General features: G+C 39.4%; 1 protein-coding gene across 1 annotated transcript in view; it reads right to left on the bottom strand.

The window, feature by feature from the left end:
- Positions 1-9,348: 9,348 nt before the first annotated feature.
- Positions 9,349-14,186, bottom strand: part of LOC138741391 (exostosin-1-like) — a 245,052-nt gene continuing 240,214 nt past the window's right edge. The window contains exon 11 of the mRNA XM_069895407.1: positions 9,349-9,874. Within this exon, the coding sequence (XP_069751508.1) occupies positions 9,689-9,874 (186 nt within the window). The 3' untranslated portion in view covers positions 9,349-9,688. The remainder of the gene's footprint in view (positions 9,875-14,186) is intronic.

The raw sequence follows: 14,186 nt of genomic DNA, 5'->3' as shown, positions 1-14,186 counted from the left end.
CATAGTGCTCTCTGGATCTGATGGAGGTGGAGTGACTGGTGCCGTAGCGCCACCCATCATAAATGCACGGCAGAGCAATGGTGGTCTTCCCTACCTATAATTCCCCATGCAAGTTCCCAGAACACATCCAGCTGCATGGGGGATTATGGGTAGGGAAGACCACCATTGCTCTGCCATGTTTTGAGCCGCAGAGAGTGGCCCTGAAGGCCGAAGCAGCCTGGTGTGGCTGTCGCAGTCCGCTGGTCCTCGCTGTCCCCACTGCCTCACCGGCCCCCACTGCCCCGAGGGCTCCCCGCTGCCCCTGACTTGAAGGGAGAGGGGTCACGGGCTGACAGCATCATCAGCCCACCCCTAAATAGCTACTTAGCGTGGCTGTACATTCAGATTGATTGGTGGAGGACTGCTCTGTGGAGATTATCCCTCTCGGAGAGGGGATGGAATATGCAGCTCGGAGACTGTCTCAGCCTTCAGGGAGGCTTTGGCAGATTTTCTCTACCTTTACATCTCAACTTTTGGGCTATCTGAAATGGCCTATTCTTTACCTAGGCTAATGCAATGTTCTAAAAACTGCATGTAGTAATTTATTCTGGGCCATCTGTTGTCCTTTAAATCAGGATGAGTTTTACATTTTTTTAACCAACGAACCAATCTATTGGCTTCCTCTGTAAGGTGTCTGTTGTTTTGCATTGGTCTGCTATTGATTTGTCTAAAGCTCCACATCCAGTATTTAATTAAACCATATCTGATACAAGATTCAGAATTCTAGACCCAGTATATAGTGAAGGTCATGTAAAATAAAAATTAACATTTCAGCATTAACTGAGGATACTCACTTCAAGAATAAAAGACAACGTCCCATGAGTTCATGAAAATGCCATTTCACAGCTAAGTTAAATTCTGTTTCAATATGGATACAACTGAAAGTTAACATCAATTAATGAGCCAATACAATAAAGTGTATTTTTTTTCAATTTCATCTTGGAGATTAAAACTTGGTGAGAGGGAGGGGAGGTGGGGGAAGCAATCCGTGACTCTTCTAGGTATATATTATTCTAAATACAAATTGATTAGATTTCAGTCTGTAACTCACTCCCAGGCATCTATTAAGCTATGTATGAGCCATCAAACCTCTTGATTAGATTCTGTCCTGCAACACTCTCCCAGGTATTTGCTATTCTGAACAAACCATCCAAACTGTCCTGATTAAATTCTCACCAGTGATCATCCTGGGGCATCCTGTATATAAACTGCCTCATCCTGTCAATTGGATTCTATCGTGTAATACACTCTTGAGAATAAACCATTCAATGTTCTTGGTTGCTTTGGAGCCTTTAGTGTTACATTAATAATGATTCAGTTATTCCATTGGACCAGCTGTATCGTATCCTAACATAGTACCCAAGGCCTATTTACCTCTTGTTCCCTGTGCTCGTGACCTGAGTTGACATCTGGGCACATTGCTGCAATCTAGTTCCTTCAATCTTGCTTCTTAATTTCTATAATTTAGATTAGCCTTTATCTGTGATCTCTGCAGTTCTCCATTTTTGACTTTTCATAGAGACCGATTCACTATACGAGTCAATATGTGCTTTCAGCTGCCTGGGCCCCAAGATCTAAAATTTCTTTCCTAAACCTCTCCAATTATTTGTGACCTTTTTTCCTTGCTCTCTCACCCACTTCAGCCTAATATTCCAGTAAATTGTATCTCAAGGCATTTTTGATCTAAAAATGCAAATAGTTATGGAGATTTTTCTCTGAGTACTGTACTGGGAGTGCTGCACTGTTAGAGAACCTATTTGCCTGTCCTCTATACAACACAGTGAAGCAGTTAACACAATACTGTTAGTGCCAGTGACCCAGGTTTCAATCCATCAGTGTCTGTACTGACTTTGTGCTTTCCCTGTGCCCATGGGGTTTCTTCCAGGTGTTCGTGTTTCCTCCCACGTTCCAAAGACGTATGGTTAATAAGTGAACATTCCTTTATTGTCATGTAATTGTACTGAACATATATTACACAAAATTGCCTTCTGCCTGCTGTAAGCAAAGAGTTACCATTAGTGTCGCCTCGTGCCCCTTACAGTCCGAGAGAAGGAGGGTCCCTTCATAGTCACTGAGTGTCCTCTACAGCTGCACAGACTCCTGTTCGATTCTTCGGCAACCTGAGCTCTAGATCCAAATCTCTATAATCAGGAAGCCCTCAGCAACCCTTGAATCCTGGCTCTGATACCTGATTCCCATGAACCAGTCTCCAGCGGCCCATAGCTCATGTATAACCCCCGACTACAAGTTGCCCGCAGCCTATGTGGCTCCTCAGCTGCCGCTGCTGTGATCACTTTCTCTATTTCTCCTTCTCAATGCCTTTTGTTTTTGTTCATGCGGGTGTATATAGGTGGCATGGTCAGATGAACCAGGAGGATTAGTTATCGTGTTGCTTTAAATCAAATAAAAATGCATCCTGAGAGCAACTTGGAGTTCAATACTGTTATTACTATAGCACGGCTCATTGAAAATCCCTAGGCACTGAGTGTTGTTCAGTTACCTTGCTTAAAAAAAAACTGTTGACCAGTCGTTCTTGCCCAATTAGGAAATATCCAGGGAGTAAAAGAGCTTTGTATTTGTGTGTGTGTGGGAATTTGGGAAGCAGGAGACCAGCACCATGAAGGTCGGCAGCTGGGAATGAGGCAGGCTGATGATGGATATGGGGTTAGTGCTGCCCTAATAATACAAAGAGCACATTCAGGATGGGGAACATGCGATGGAAGGGTTGGAGGTCAGCTCAGAGAATGATAATGGGACCTAAGATGAAGGCAAATAATTTTGTTGCCATTGGTGCTGTGGTAGCAAGACATTTCCTGGGATTGTTCAATGATGGACTGCAGAAGATGCAAAGGTCTAACAGGGAAAGTTGTGTCAAAAGTCACATCTGAAATGGAATTGTCCAAAGGTTATAAAGTGGCCTCAAGTTGGTTATATAAAATAAAAAGAGCTTTGTGCAGTTGATTTTCCGGGCATGTTTCCTGTTGAGCATTCTTTGCTCAACTTATTGGCTATTAATCCTTTTGTTGTTGGGGCTTGAATTTTGTGCCATTGAAACAGTAAACACTGGAGTACTGGACCAATTGTACATTTCCAAATTATATCCCCCCCCCCCCGCCAACCATGAGGTGACAGACACAAGAGGGCTAAATAGCCACCTTTATTTTTGCGATTTGATAGTTTGATTAAAATGATGTGTTTATGGAAAACTATTTTATTTTACAAATGAAATGGGAAATTTATGAGTTTGTTGCATGACACTCTCATTTCCCTTGAGTAAAATGAAGTGCAAACTTGGTGTTTAGGAGGGGAATTTCCTTTCATATTTCCCTTTGGGGCAGGATGGCTGTAGCATCATTCAGTGGCAAAGAATTTCTCTGATCAAATGTTCTGTGATAGAAGAGTCAGAGACCTGATAGAAGAGTCAGGAACCAGGGGTACAGTTAAAGAGGACTGTACATATTGCAGCTAATCAACTTTCAAAGGGAGAACTTCAGCAATGTATGCAATCTGCACCTTGGTCAAGGCTCCTGACCTTTTTTTCCATCTGATAAGTACCTTACAATTCCCATTGCATGTCTTTTGAGTCACCCTGAACTCTTCCTCTGTTTGGGCTGCAGAGACGTGCAGGTATTGAAAACTAGGATATTGATGTCGTTAATGCTGTGCACAAAGAATAAAGTTCTTTAAGCAGCCACTTGCAATTCTGGATTGAAGCAGGGATGAATACAAATAGCCATCATTTTCCGCTGTTCAATAATCAATGAACACCTATATTCTCAGCCTTTTGCTTCACAATAAATGCACAAAATTCAATCCTGAAAAGAAAACTGCGAGTTTTAGGAACCAGCAAAGAATTATCTAAAGTGATAAATGTAGAGGATGAGAGTAAATGAGCAGAAAATATTTTTTTTAAAATCCAATTGGTTGTAAAACCCCAAATCACCAGATTTCAATCTGTATCATCCTTTTCAAAAATTCTGCCTCTTTGATGACCCCACTTGTATTTCTGCAATGTATCAATCCTCCCCTCTTAAATCCGAGAATCACTTAGATCCGAGAATGAAACATTCCAGAACTGTCTAATAACTGGGAACTATTAATTTATTCACTCTATTTATGGAGTCCTTCCCCATTTGTCTTTCGTTAAGAAGGGGTGACATCATGTTCTATGCTCCTATCAGTGGGCTCTGATGTTTCTGAGTGTGCAGGTAACTGCCTAATTTGGTATAAAATTAGGGACATTAGTCAATCCATTTGTAGATCTTGTTGAGGGGTTATGACCAGAAATGCTGACCACTGATACTGCTCAAATCATGGAGTTCCCCAAGATGTATTTAAATCCTTTTTTTTAAATCTTTTTAGTTGATTAATTCACATGATGTGGTTATCATGTCCAGCATTTACTGACATTACAAATTGCCCTCAAAGTGAACTGCCTTTTCTATAGTGTTGCGACTATGTGGTTGGAATAGGTCTAGCTTCCTTAGTATTGTGTGATTTGGAAGTTGTAGCCTCATCTGCCAAGTTCCCTTGTTCTTTGTGATGGAGATACTGATCTGCATTCTGTGGTACACTGCACAAGCTGGTCAAAGAATCCTTGGCAAGTGTTTGCTATGCAATGTTTTGTGTCTAGTACATAAAAGTTGTCATTTCAATCTGCTTTCATCTCCTCTGCTTGCTCAGAAGTAAACCTCTTGAAGATTTCCTTCCTCCTTCAATGCTGCCTGACCACGTTCCCTGATGATCCCCTGGAGCTCTGTTAACCACCTTTGGAACCTCTGCTCTTTATATTATAAACTCAACCTGGAGGCAAAAGAACATTTCCTATTAGCTTGCCAGTTTGTTAGTCTGTAACACAATGGAAGACCTTGCCCTCAGGGCAATGAATCATAGTTCCGTAAATAAATAAGGTTATCGACATTGATCATACTATATAGATAGCTACACTATGCAATCATGAGGGATTTTTGTGGTTCTAAACATTTTTTAAATGCATGATATGCTGAATGCTCAAATGTAATAACTTGGGTGCTTTCCAATTTGTATACAAATGATCTCCTTGACGTACCATCTCTGCTTTTTCTATTTTATAATTGTTTTGTATTTGCTTATTAGATTGATCTTTAAAATTAAACTTTCATGCTGAGCTAAATCCTTTAGATTCCTTTCTGTCCCTAGTCTGTTTTCTGCCACCTTTCCAACCCTTCACAATACCTATTCTCTGGGGAGGAGAGGGGAAAATGAGAGAGGAAAGGAATGGGAAGAGAGGAAGGCAGATGATGAGAAAGAGGAGTGATGAAGGACGAAAAGTAGAAGTATCAGCAGTTGCAACTTCAAAGAATGGTCTGGTAAATTGGAAATTGTCCGTCCTATACACTTACAGAATAAAAAAGGCCCATTTCCCTTATAGATCTTCTAACTGACAATCCTGAGCTTGTTTGTCCTGGAGTCTCTTCACAAACATGATGGATCAGTATTAAGCAGTCAATGGCAATCACTATCAGTTTACTGCTGCCCTCGTTTCGAGAAAGGGTTTAAACCAGTAAAGTTGATCTACCATTTCTACCCATGGACGCTTCCTGACCTGTTGAGTCTCTCCAGCTTCTCATTGTTTGCTCACCCTCTAAAGTTGACGTAGACAGATCTTCCAGCAGGAATGTCGGTAATTTATCTTTACCGCCGATGAAAGCTGAGTTCCTCCAGCATTTACTGCGTGTTTACTACAATCACAACTTCTGCAGACTTTCATGTTTCACTCTCTTCCAAGCAGGAAGGCCTTTGACCCAGTGAGTGGACTCATTGAGAGTGAGGCAAAGTGAGTCTGCTCATGAACTTCCTTTTTGTTTGAAATTCAAACATGGTAATCCTAGTTGTAAAATTCCACCACATACAAAATGGTGATAACATTTTCCTATTTGATGTATATTGCAGTTCAGAATTATTCTTGCCTTTTTAAAAAATAAATCCAACCACAGGATGGAGCTGAGCTATTGCACTGCTTTTTCGCAAATGCAGTGGTTAAACTTTTGCAGTATCCACAGCAAAGAAACTGGTGAATGTTAATGTTGCCTCTCTCTGCCTCCCGTTTTAATGGGATCAAGAAATCCTTCGTGCTTCTGCAAATATTTTGATTTTCAATTCTCCAAATGAAATTGCTGGGGGGGGCGGTGGTAGAGAATAGAGACTTTAAACAAAAGACCATTTATAAAGCATCAATTGCAGACTTGGAATATTCAAACATCTTCAAAAGTGGTGGACTTTTTTTTTAAATGTAATTTTGGAACCGAGGTAATTAATCAGCAAGATCCTGCAAATTCTCTGTTCTTTAAAGATCATTAATGTTTGCCTGACAGCAGGTGGCGGCTCCACCCTTCAGAGAAGTATGGAAAGATCTCTCTGGGATATGTATTCAAACCTCTGGAATGTAGGTCCTCTGACTTATGGTGGACGGATACTTGAGAAGATGGCTGTAATTGAATTCCTAAATGTTGTAAAGATTGTTTTCTCATTTTCCAAACTAAATTAAAAAAAACACATTAGCATAATCCCACTTTAATGCCAATTGGTACTTGAGTTTTTTCCTAGGCTTTTGGCTCATCTGAATGAGACTGAAGTCCATTTGCCAAATTAATTCATTTGTCTGAAGAAAAGCTTTCAGTGTAGATATGACAGTTTGAATGACTCTCTTCTACTGTTCTAGGGTTTGTTTTGTAATACTGACCATTAGCTCTTCTGCTTAGTATTTTCTCTATTACTTTGCCAATTTGATCTGCATCAGATGAACAATCTTGCACTGAAGGCAATAATCCATCATCATTATCAGCTCTGTGACTCATTGGTTAGATAGTAGATGATTTTCTTCATCACTGGTCATCACCTTAAACTTCTGTTCCTATTCCATCACTCACGCAACAATCCAGAATGGATTGTAAATAAATATTGAAAGAAAACTGAGTGGACAACGTCTGTCAGGAGAGAAACTAGTATTATTGTTTTAAGTTGATGAAGTTCTATTAGAAATGGCAGATGTAAGTCAGGGATAAGGAGTACAGTTGGATCAATGAAAGTCATTTCCTTGATCAGGAAGAGCAGAGAGATTGGGTCAAGGTAATGATGTTATAACATGTAGGGAGGCTACGATTCACATCTTGATGCATCTTTCGTTTCTTCACTTGTCCCATTGAATCCTTTGCCAATATTATAATTTTTATTAAATTTCTTCCTGTCTTCCACTCTCATACTTTTGTCTTCTCGCATAGTTATTTTAAAAAAAATTGCTTGTCTTTAAATTTACAAAATTGTAAATTTTGATGACTTGTCAGTGGCCTGAAATGTACTTCAGCTGAAGAGCTGGAGCTTTTTTAAATTTCAGAATTCCAGCATCTACTCTGCATTTGCTTCCTGGGTTCCCCGAGCGTACTCGGGCTAAGCCATATAAACCGTCCTAGAGTAGGGGCTTGGACTATAACATTTGCCTGCGACCTCTGCACAATAACCCCGAAGGAACATTTTTTTTGATTGACACCAAGTATTAAATGATAGAATAATCCAGAAAACATCTGTGGAATGCAGAAAATGTCAATGCTTAATATGTCATAGCAGGTTTCAACAAACCTTTCCATAAAAAAAGTCAGAATGAGAAAACAATCTCCTTGTATTGTCTGCATACAACTTGAGAGGAAAACATGAGCTAGAATATTAATCTACAGCTGTATGCTAATTATGTATCAGGTACAAAATGAATGAGGGTGTGTGTCTGAGAGAGGGGGAACAGACTGCTATATAGATGCTGCCATGTGTGCATTTTGTCAGAGAGTATATGTACACACATTAGACCTCCCAAAATGCAACATTGAATTTCTCTATTAAATTCCATCTGCATATTTATACATTTTTATTTACAGGCAGGTTTTCACATTGTTTTTGAGACTCACTTTAATTCCAGATTTAGCTGATAACTAGTTGGGAAATTCTTTATGATGTGATTTGAACTAGCCTTCAATTAATGGTGCAGAACTGATCCACTGATTTAAATGCCACGTCACCATATTAGTGATTGACACTTCGGTGAGTGGATGTATAATTTTGCCTTTTTGTTTGGGGAACTATGCATATAGGAATACTATAAATATATTTTCCCGAAAATACTGCAAGTGAAATCATTCTAACCAAAAGAAGGTCTTGATCTTACTGCTGAGGACGATTCTTTCATTCAAAGTGATGGAACACAACCGTTCTTGTATGCTTTTCAAACTTCTCAAGCTAACACAGTCCCCCAAGGGTTCCGGATAAAGGATTGTGTACCTGTAGTTGCTAATCGTATAATCACCCTTGAGCATTAAGGCTGTAAAAATGTGCATTTCCTTCTGCATAAACATTGATTGTATACAAGTACTATGTATTGTATAGTGTCCCTGTATGTGTTGGCAGTATGTTGTACCGAGGACCAGAGAACAGTTTCGTTGGGATGGACTTGTACAATCGGATAATAAATTAACTTGAACAATGCAACTGTAATTTTAGACAAGCACATGAAACATTCCAATATGCTTAATTTTCACAAGGAATTCCAAAGTGCTTATCACTGTCTGTTAGAAGGCTAATTGGCCATATTAAATTAATCAGTGAAAGAACCAGAGGGGAGTTTTCTTTTAATGCCTACTGAGTCATTATAGTGTGGAATGTATTGCCTGAAACTGTGGGGGAAGTGAATTAAAAAAAAATCACTTTAAAAAGGGTGCTTGATATAAGTTGAATGATTGTATAAATATAGGGATCGAAGAAGAACTGGCCTAATTGGACAGCGTTTTCAAAGGGCATAATTGGGCAAATGGCTTCCTTCAATGCTTCTTGATCCCATTGTAATTTGGAAGCAGATGATTCAATGCAATGTGATGCAGTTGGACAAAATGTAATTTAATACAACATAATCCTATGGGCAGCAAGAACATGCATTTCTCATTTCAAACTGCATTTTAAAAAAAAAATGGTGAATAATTTGCCATTTAAAACCAACTCCCTGAATCTTTATGGAAACTGTCATGTGCCAAACTAGCCATGACACTATCACAATAGGGAGGGGCCAGCTATTCTGTATCCCCTCCAATTACACTGGACCAGAACCACGCCTGCTGAAAGTGGAAGTTCTATTCAGTGCCTGGCATAGTAGGTCAACAATAAAGAGAATGAAATCCTAGATATTACCTGGTGTCTGACCAGTTTTTTTCCATTGTCCCGAGAGAACCTACCCCATTGTTTGGAATGTGAGCTTTTTACAGAACATGCTTTCAAAGAGCCAACAAACACTCGTTCATGAAAAGTCATTTATAACAGAAGCAATTTGAAAGACCTGGTTCACTTGCTGTTGGAATTAGCGTGGGTACAGCTGGTATTTGATCAGCTCTGGGAGGATATAGATTATTTCTTTCACAATTAAGAGTTTTTCTTGGTGATTCCACATGGATTGTGTTGTAGTAAATAACAGTGATTTTTAAAAAAAAATAAAGTCAGTTGGCCTATTCTTGTAGGCTTTGCAGAAGATGGTCTAAAATTGGAGGAGGACACACTGAGCCTTGATCTGTCCTTGCATATCTGGTGTCCTTTGACCACGTGGTATTTGGTCAATCCTACAGCTCCAATTATTTGCCTTTCATGCTCTCTCAATATCACGATATTTCTTTCGAAGAATGGAGACTTGATCCTTGAACAGGACGGGGTCAAGACGGAGCTGTGATTGGACGAGGGGCATGGAGCCAAACCAGCTGGCAAATATGTTAATGCAGTTCTGTCTCTGTGTGAAATGGTCTGGGTTGGCCCAGAGCGTACTCTTTGACCCCTGTATGGATGGAGGAAAAAATGGAAATAAGTAAATCAGAATTGGAAATGCACAAAAACTGTTCCAGCTAGAAATAGGATTTAATCCTTTTTTGACGTGTGACTTTTGCATAAATTTGAACAAATTCCCCAAAATGTATTTAAAACCAGTGTTGGTTCACACCCAAATTGTGAGCCAAAATAGGACTTGAGCTCCTCCTACCACAGCTTGCATGAAAACTGCTAAGTTTTTACTGCGAGGATCACCAGAGGAGACTTTGAAGGATCTTGAGTGGCTTCTCACCACTGGTAGAGATGATCAAGGAGGTAATGATGATGACACGTAGCTCTGATGTGCAAAGGCTGCATTGAAAACTGTGGTTGGCAGAAGCTACGTGTTCAAGTCATCAAATGTAGAATGAAGATCATTAAATAACTCATTGGAATTAGTGCAATTTTTGTGCAAAGTCAGTGAAGGTTGCAGCCAAAACTTTTTGTTGGTAAAGAGATTAGATGTGCAATGTTAAACTTGTCATGAGATGAATGACTGCCAGAAAACTGTTGGTCACATTAAGGTGAATTGTGCACAGATCTGCCCAGGAAAATAGCCTCTCTATTCCGGTAGGATTTGAATTGGATGATGGAGGGCAGTAGGTCAATAAATGTGCAGGTATTGTGGGCAAGGCAGAGAATTAGCCTGGTAGGAAGGTCCAGCAAGGTCAGGCTAATGAATGCAGTGGGCCTGATGGGCACCTATTTCAATGCAAGGAAGTTTACAGTAAGGCAAATGAGCCTGGATAAATACATTGAGACATCTAATGATGTAGTCACTACAGAGATTTGGTGGAGAGAAGGGCAACCCTGGCAGCTCAAAATTCCAAGATTCAGATGTGTCTGATGCAGTTGTAAAGGAAATGGGGGAGCTCCACAATTGATCAGATAGAATGTAGCAGTTGGAGAGAGGACATCTTGGATGGATCATTGAGGCAGAGCAAGGAATAAGCCATGTAATATGGCTATGATGGTGTTGTCTTATAGGGTTTCCAATAACCATTAGGAGATGGAAGAACTGATTTCAAAGATTGACAGTCATTGATGAAAACCATTTTATTCCTTACAGCCACAGAGTTCTTCAGCAGAAATATCATGCCTACCTATACAGATCACACTGTATTTCTACATTATTTATATAATCTCTCTCTTGCTCATTCAAGTACCTATAGCCCAATGCCTCTCTTGAGGAGTGGGGGAAGAATAGTGGGAAGGGAAGAGAGAGAGGGGAAAAAACATTGGCACTTTAGGAGTTTAGTATTTTATCCATGTCTTCCTGTTCTTTTTTTTAAAAGACCAAGTGGGTAGAATCAGTTTAAGATGCTACTTGATCATTCATTCTATTCCCAGCACGACTGAAGCTGGATTGATTTTTGGTTCAATTAGTTAGGTAGCCCCATGGGATTTAGACACTATCATTCATAGGTTGAACTAACCCTGACAACCAAGCCCACTGTGGACGGAAAGTTTAGGGATCCTGCTGTTGCCCTTGTTGTTGATAAATTATTGATTAACCCATGCTGAATAATTTAGGGATGGTAATTCTAGTAACAACTAAAGTAAATGAATTCCAAAAAGCTGTGCCTTTAGCTTCATCCCTGCAAGCATTTGCACAAGAGAACTAGTGATCTGCTGTGCATTGAATTTTGTTTAAATGATACCCATATCTTTTTTTAAAATTATTGATCATTTCATCCAATTCCAGCCTCCTCCACTAATTTTGACAGCTCATTCGAGATAGCAACAGCACTTTTTGACCCAGATCCCTCATCCCTAGCAACTCTTTCTGGGCTAAAGGCTCCAGCCAGAGAGAATAGCCTCTCAGTATTGTTTCTCCCTCTTTCTCTTCAAACTTTATTCCCATTTGATTCTAGGTTTCTGTTAAATCTTTAAATTTAATGGGTTATGCATGACCCAAGCAACCTGTTACCCTCTTCTCATCAACTTCCCATGCTTTAAGGAGCAAGTTACCATTGAGCAAGGATGTTCCTGGAGATTTTTTTTTCATTTTTTTTATTTGGGCTTCTCATCTCTCAGGAGAGTTAAGCAACTTAGATTGTGCAACTTCACACCCTTAGAGCTGTCCACACTCAAAATAATTGGCTGAATGAAATCAATAATTTAAAAATTCAAAACAAATTTCTATGCACAGGTCACTAGCTCTCTTGTGCAATCATCATGGTGTGGTACTATAGGCCTTCCAATAGTGTTTTTTTCCTCTCGCGACAGCTTGTCTGCAGAACACATCTTGTACACTACTCGTTGCCTTCATCCTCTCTCATCATTTTTTTTCTGTCAGCACCTGAGATATTTTGGTTCATTGGACAGATGGGGTGGCTTGGATTGTTTCCCATGAGAGATGGCACTCTTGGAAGTGCTTTATTCCCTGAGGAAATTTAAATCTCTGGGATGGGGTGACAGTAGCAGCCATTAAAGCCACAGCTGACATTGGTTGGTGATTGGAGTGCAAGATAACTCTGCCTTTAAATTCTTAATTGCCTAGACACTTGCTCAAATGAGAATCATGACTTCAACTTTCCCTGGGTGTGTAAGTGTTGCTTTGCTATATATATACAAATTTAAAATTACTCTTTGCATTTTAAATTCATGCTCTCTCGTTTGAGGTGTATCTTTGATATGAAAAGAAATGTTCCAATTATTCACCCTATGTCTCTCAATTTTATACATGTAGTCTGTCCCAAGCAAAATCAGCCCAGCCTATTGGTTAGTATTGGCTATAATCTTGAGGTGGCTCTGTGTCAAATATAGTTGTTAAACAAACTGGGATAGATAGTTGCACTTTAAAGTGTTTTACAATTTCCAATTTATTGTAACTTCTCATTCTTTGGTGGTCTGGCCCAGTAACATTATCAATGGACCTCTCACTAAATGGAAGGAGGCAAAAGTGTTGTTTTTTGGCTAGATTTCTGTGAGGGAAATTTGTTCCATGTTTTGATATGATTTAAGACTTTCATAAAAGCTAAAGTCAAAATCTGGATGTCAGCTGGCATAATGACATTTACCTCCAGGAATGGAGTTGTCCCTGAAAGTAGGTAAATTAAGAGGGGTGGGTGGGGGGGGGGGGGGGGAAAGATAACATTATTATTGAACTTCATTATAATCTTAAGTCCTTCTAAAAGTACTTTGCTGCTTTGGTAAAAGTGAATAAATTAATATGGTTAGTAGTCAAAATTTTGTTACGAATTTGATTTCAATTCCGGTGCTGGTTTGAACTGAAAATTTTCTTTATTCCTTCCGATTATTCATTTTTTTCCTCCATTTTGCCTTGCTTGTGCTTTCCATTAATGGAGAGAAGGGTATCACTTTTTTTTTGTCTTGTCTCTAGACTGCAGTTTTATGACTTCTGAGCATTTGTCACATAAATTTAATCTCCTTGATTTCCATTTTTTTAGATATTTACAGGATTGAGATTTTCTGAGAAACCAAGTTACTACTTTTCTGTTCTCCTATGATAGTAATTGTATTGACATTTTTTGGTTAAATCTTTGTCAAAAGGGTTTAATAGGATTCATTTATGGATTGATTTCTAAAATGCATTGTGCTTCTATGAATAAAATTAAGAGTGCTTGGGAGAGAGATTTACAAATATTGTTTCCAAGGATCTATGGACCAAGTGTTCAAAATTGGTCCATTCCTCTTCCATTTGTGCAGACAACGCCAGTTTCGAACCTGGGTTGCTGGCCCTGTAGTAGCATTGTGCTTACCGTGCCCCTTACGCTAACAAAGTTTTAAATGAGTTCAAACTCCTGGAATGTGAAGGTGTGAGGCTGACCAAGACTAGAATTGATAAGTGATGGGAGCGTGTATAATACGAGAAGGACGGATATGACCGAAGATCGACAGAAGCTTTTCCCCACGCTCAGGGCATCAAACTCCACAGTATAAATGTTTAAAGTGAAAAGGAAAGAGTTTTAAAGGAGATTTGAGGTGAAAGATATTTTTAGTGGAACTTGCTGTGAGAAGTTATTGTGGAGGATTCTGAGGGCAAGAAGAGGGCCCTAAGGTGCTGAAGGGTTCTTGATCATGTTGAAGGTTTGGAACTGGAGCTCAGGTTTGCTGATGGATTGAACAGGAGTCTGTTGGCTGCAGAAGTGCTGCAATACATTTCTTTCCCACAAATGATCAGATCTTAACTTTATTTTTAGTTTATTTTTAATATAAAATGGCTCTAGAATCAAAGAACAGTTAAAATCCATGAATTGAAATGGATACACAGAGGAGTGCTGCAACTAACTGAATATAATGAGGACCTATTAAGTACA

The sequence above is a fragment of the Narcine bancroftii genome, chromosome 8 (assembly GCF_036971445.1).
Source record: "Narcine bancroftii isolate sNarBan1 chromosome 8, sNarBan1.hap1, whole genome shotgun sequence".
In the NCBI taxonomy this organism is placed as follows: domain Eukaryota; kingdom Metazoa; phylum Chordata; class Chondrichthyes; order Torpediniformes; family Narcinidae; genus Narcine; species Narcine bancroftii.
Note: the sequence above shows the minus strand (reverse complement) of the source record. Positions and strands in the feature narration are given on the sequence as shown.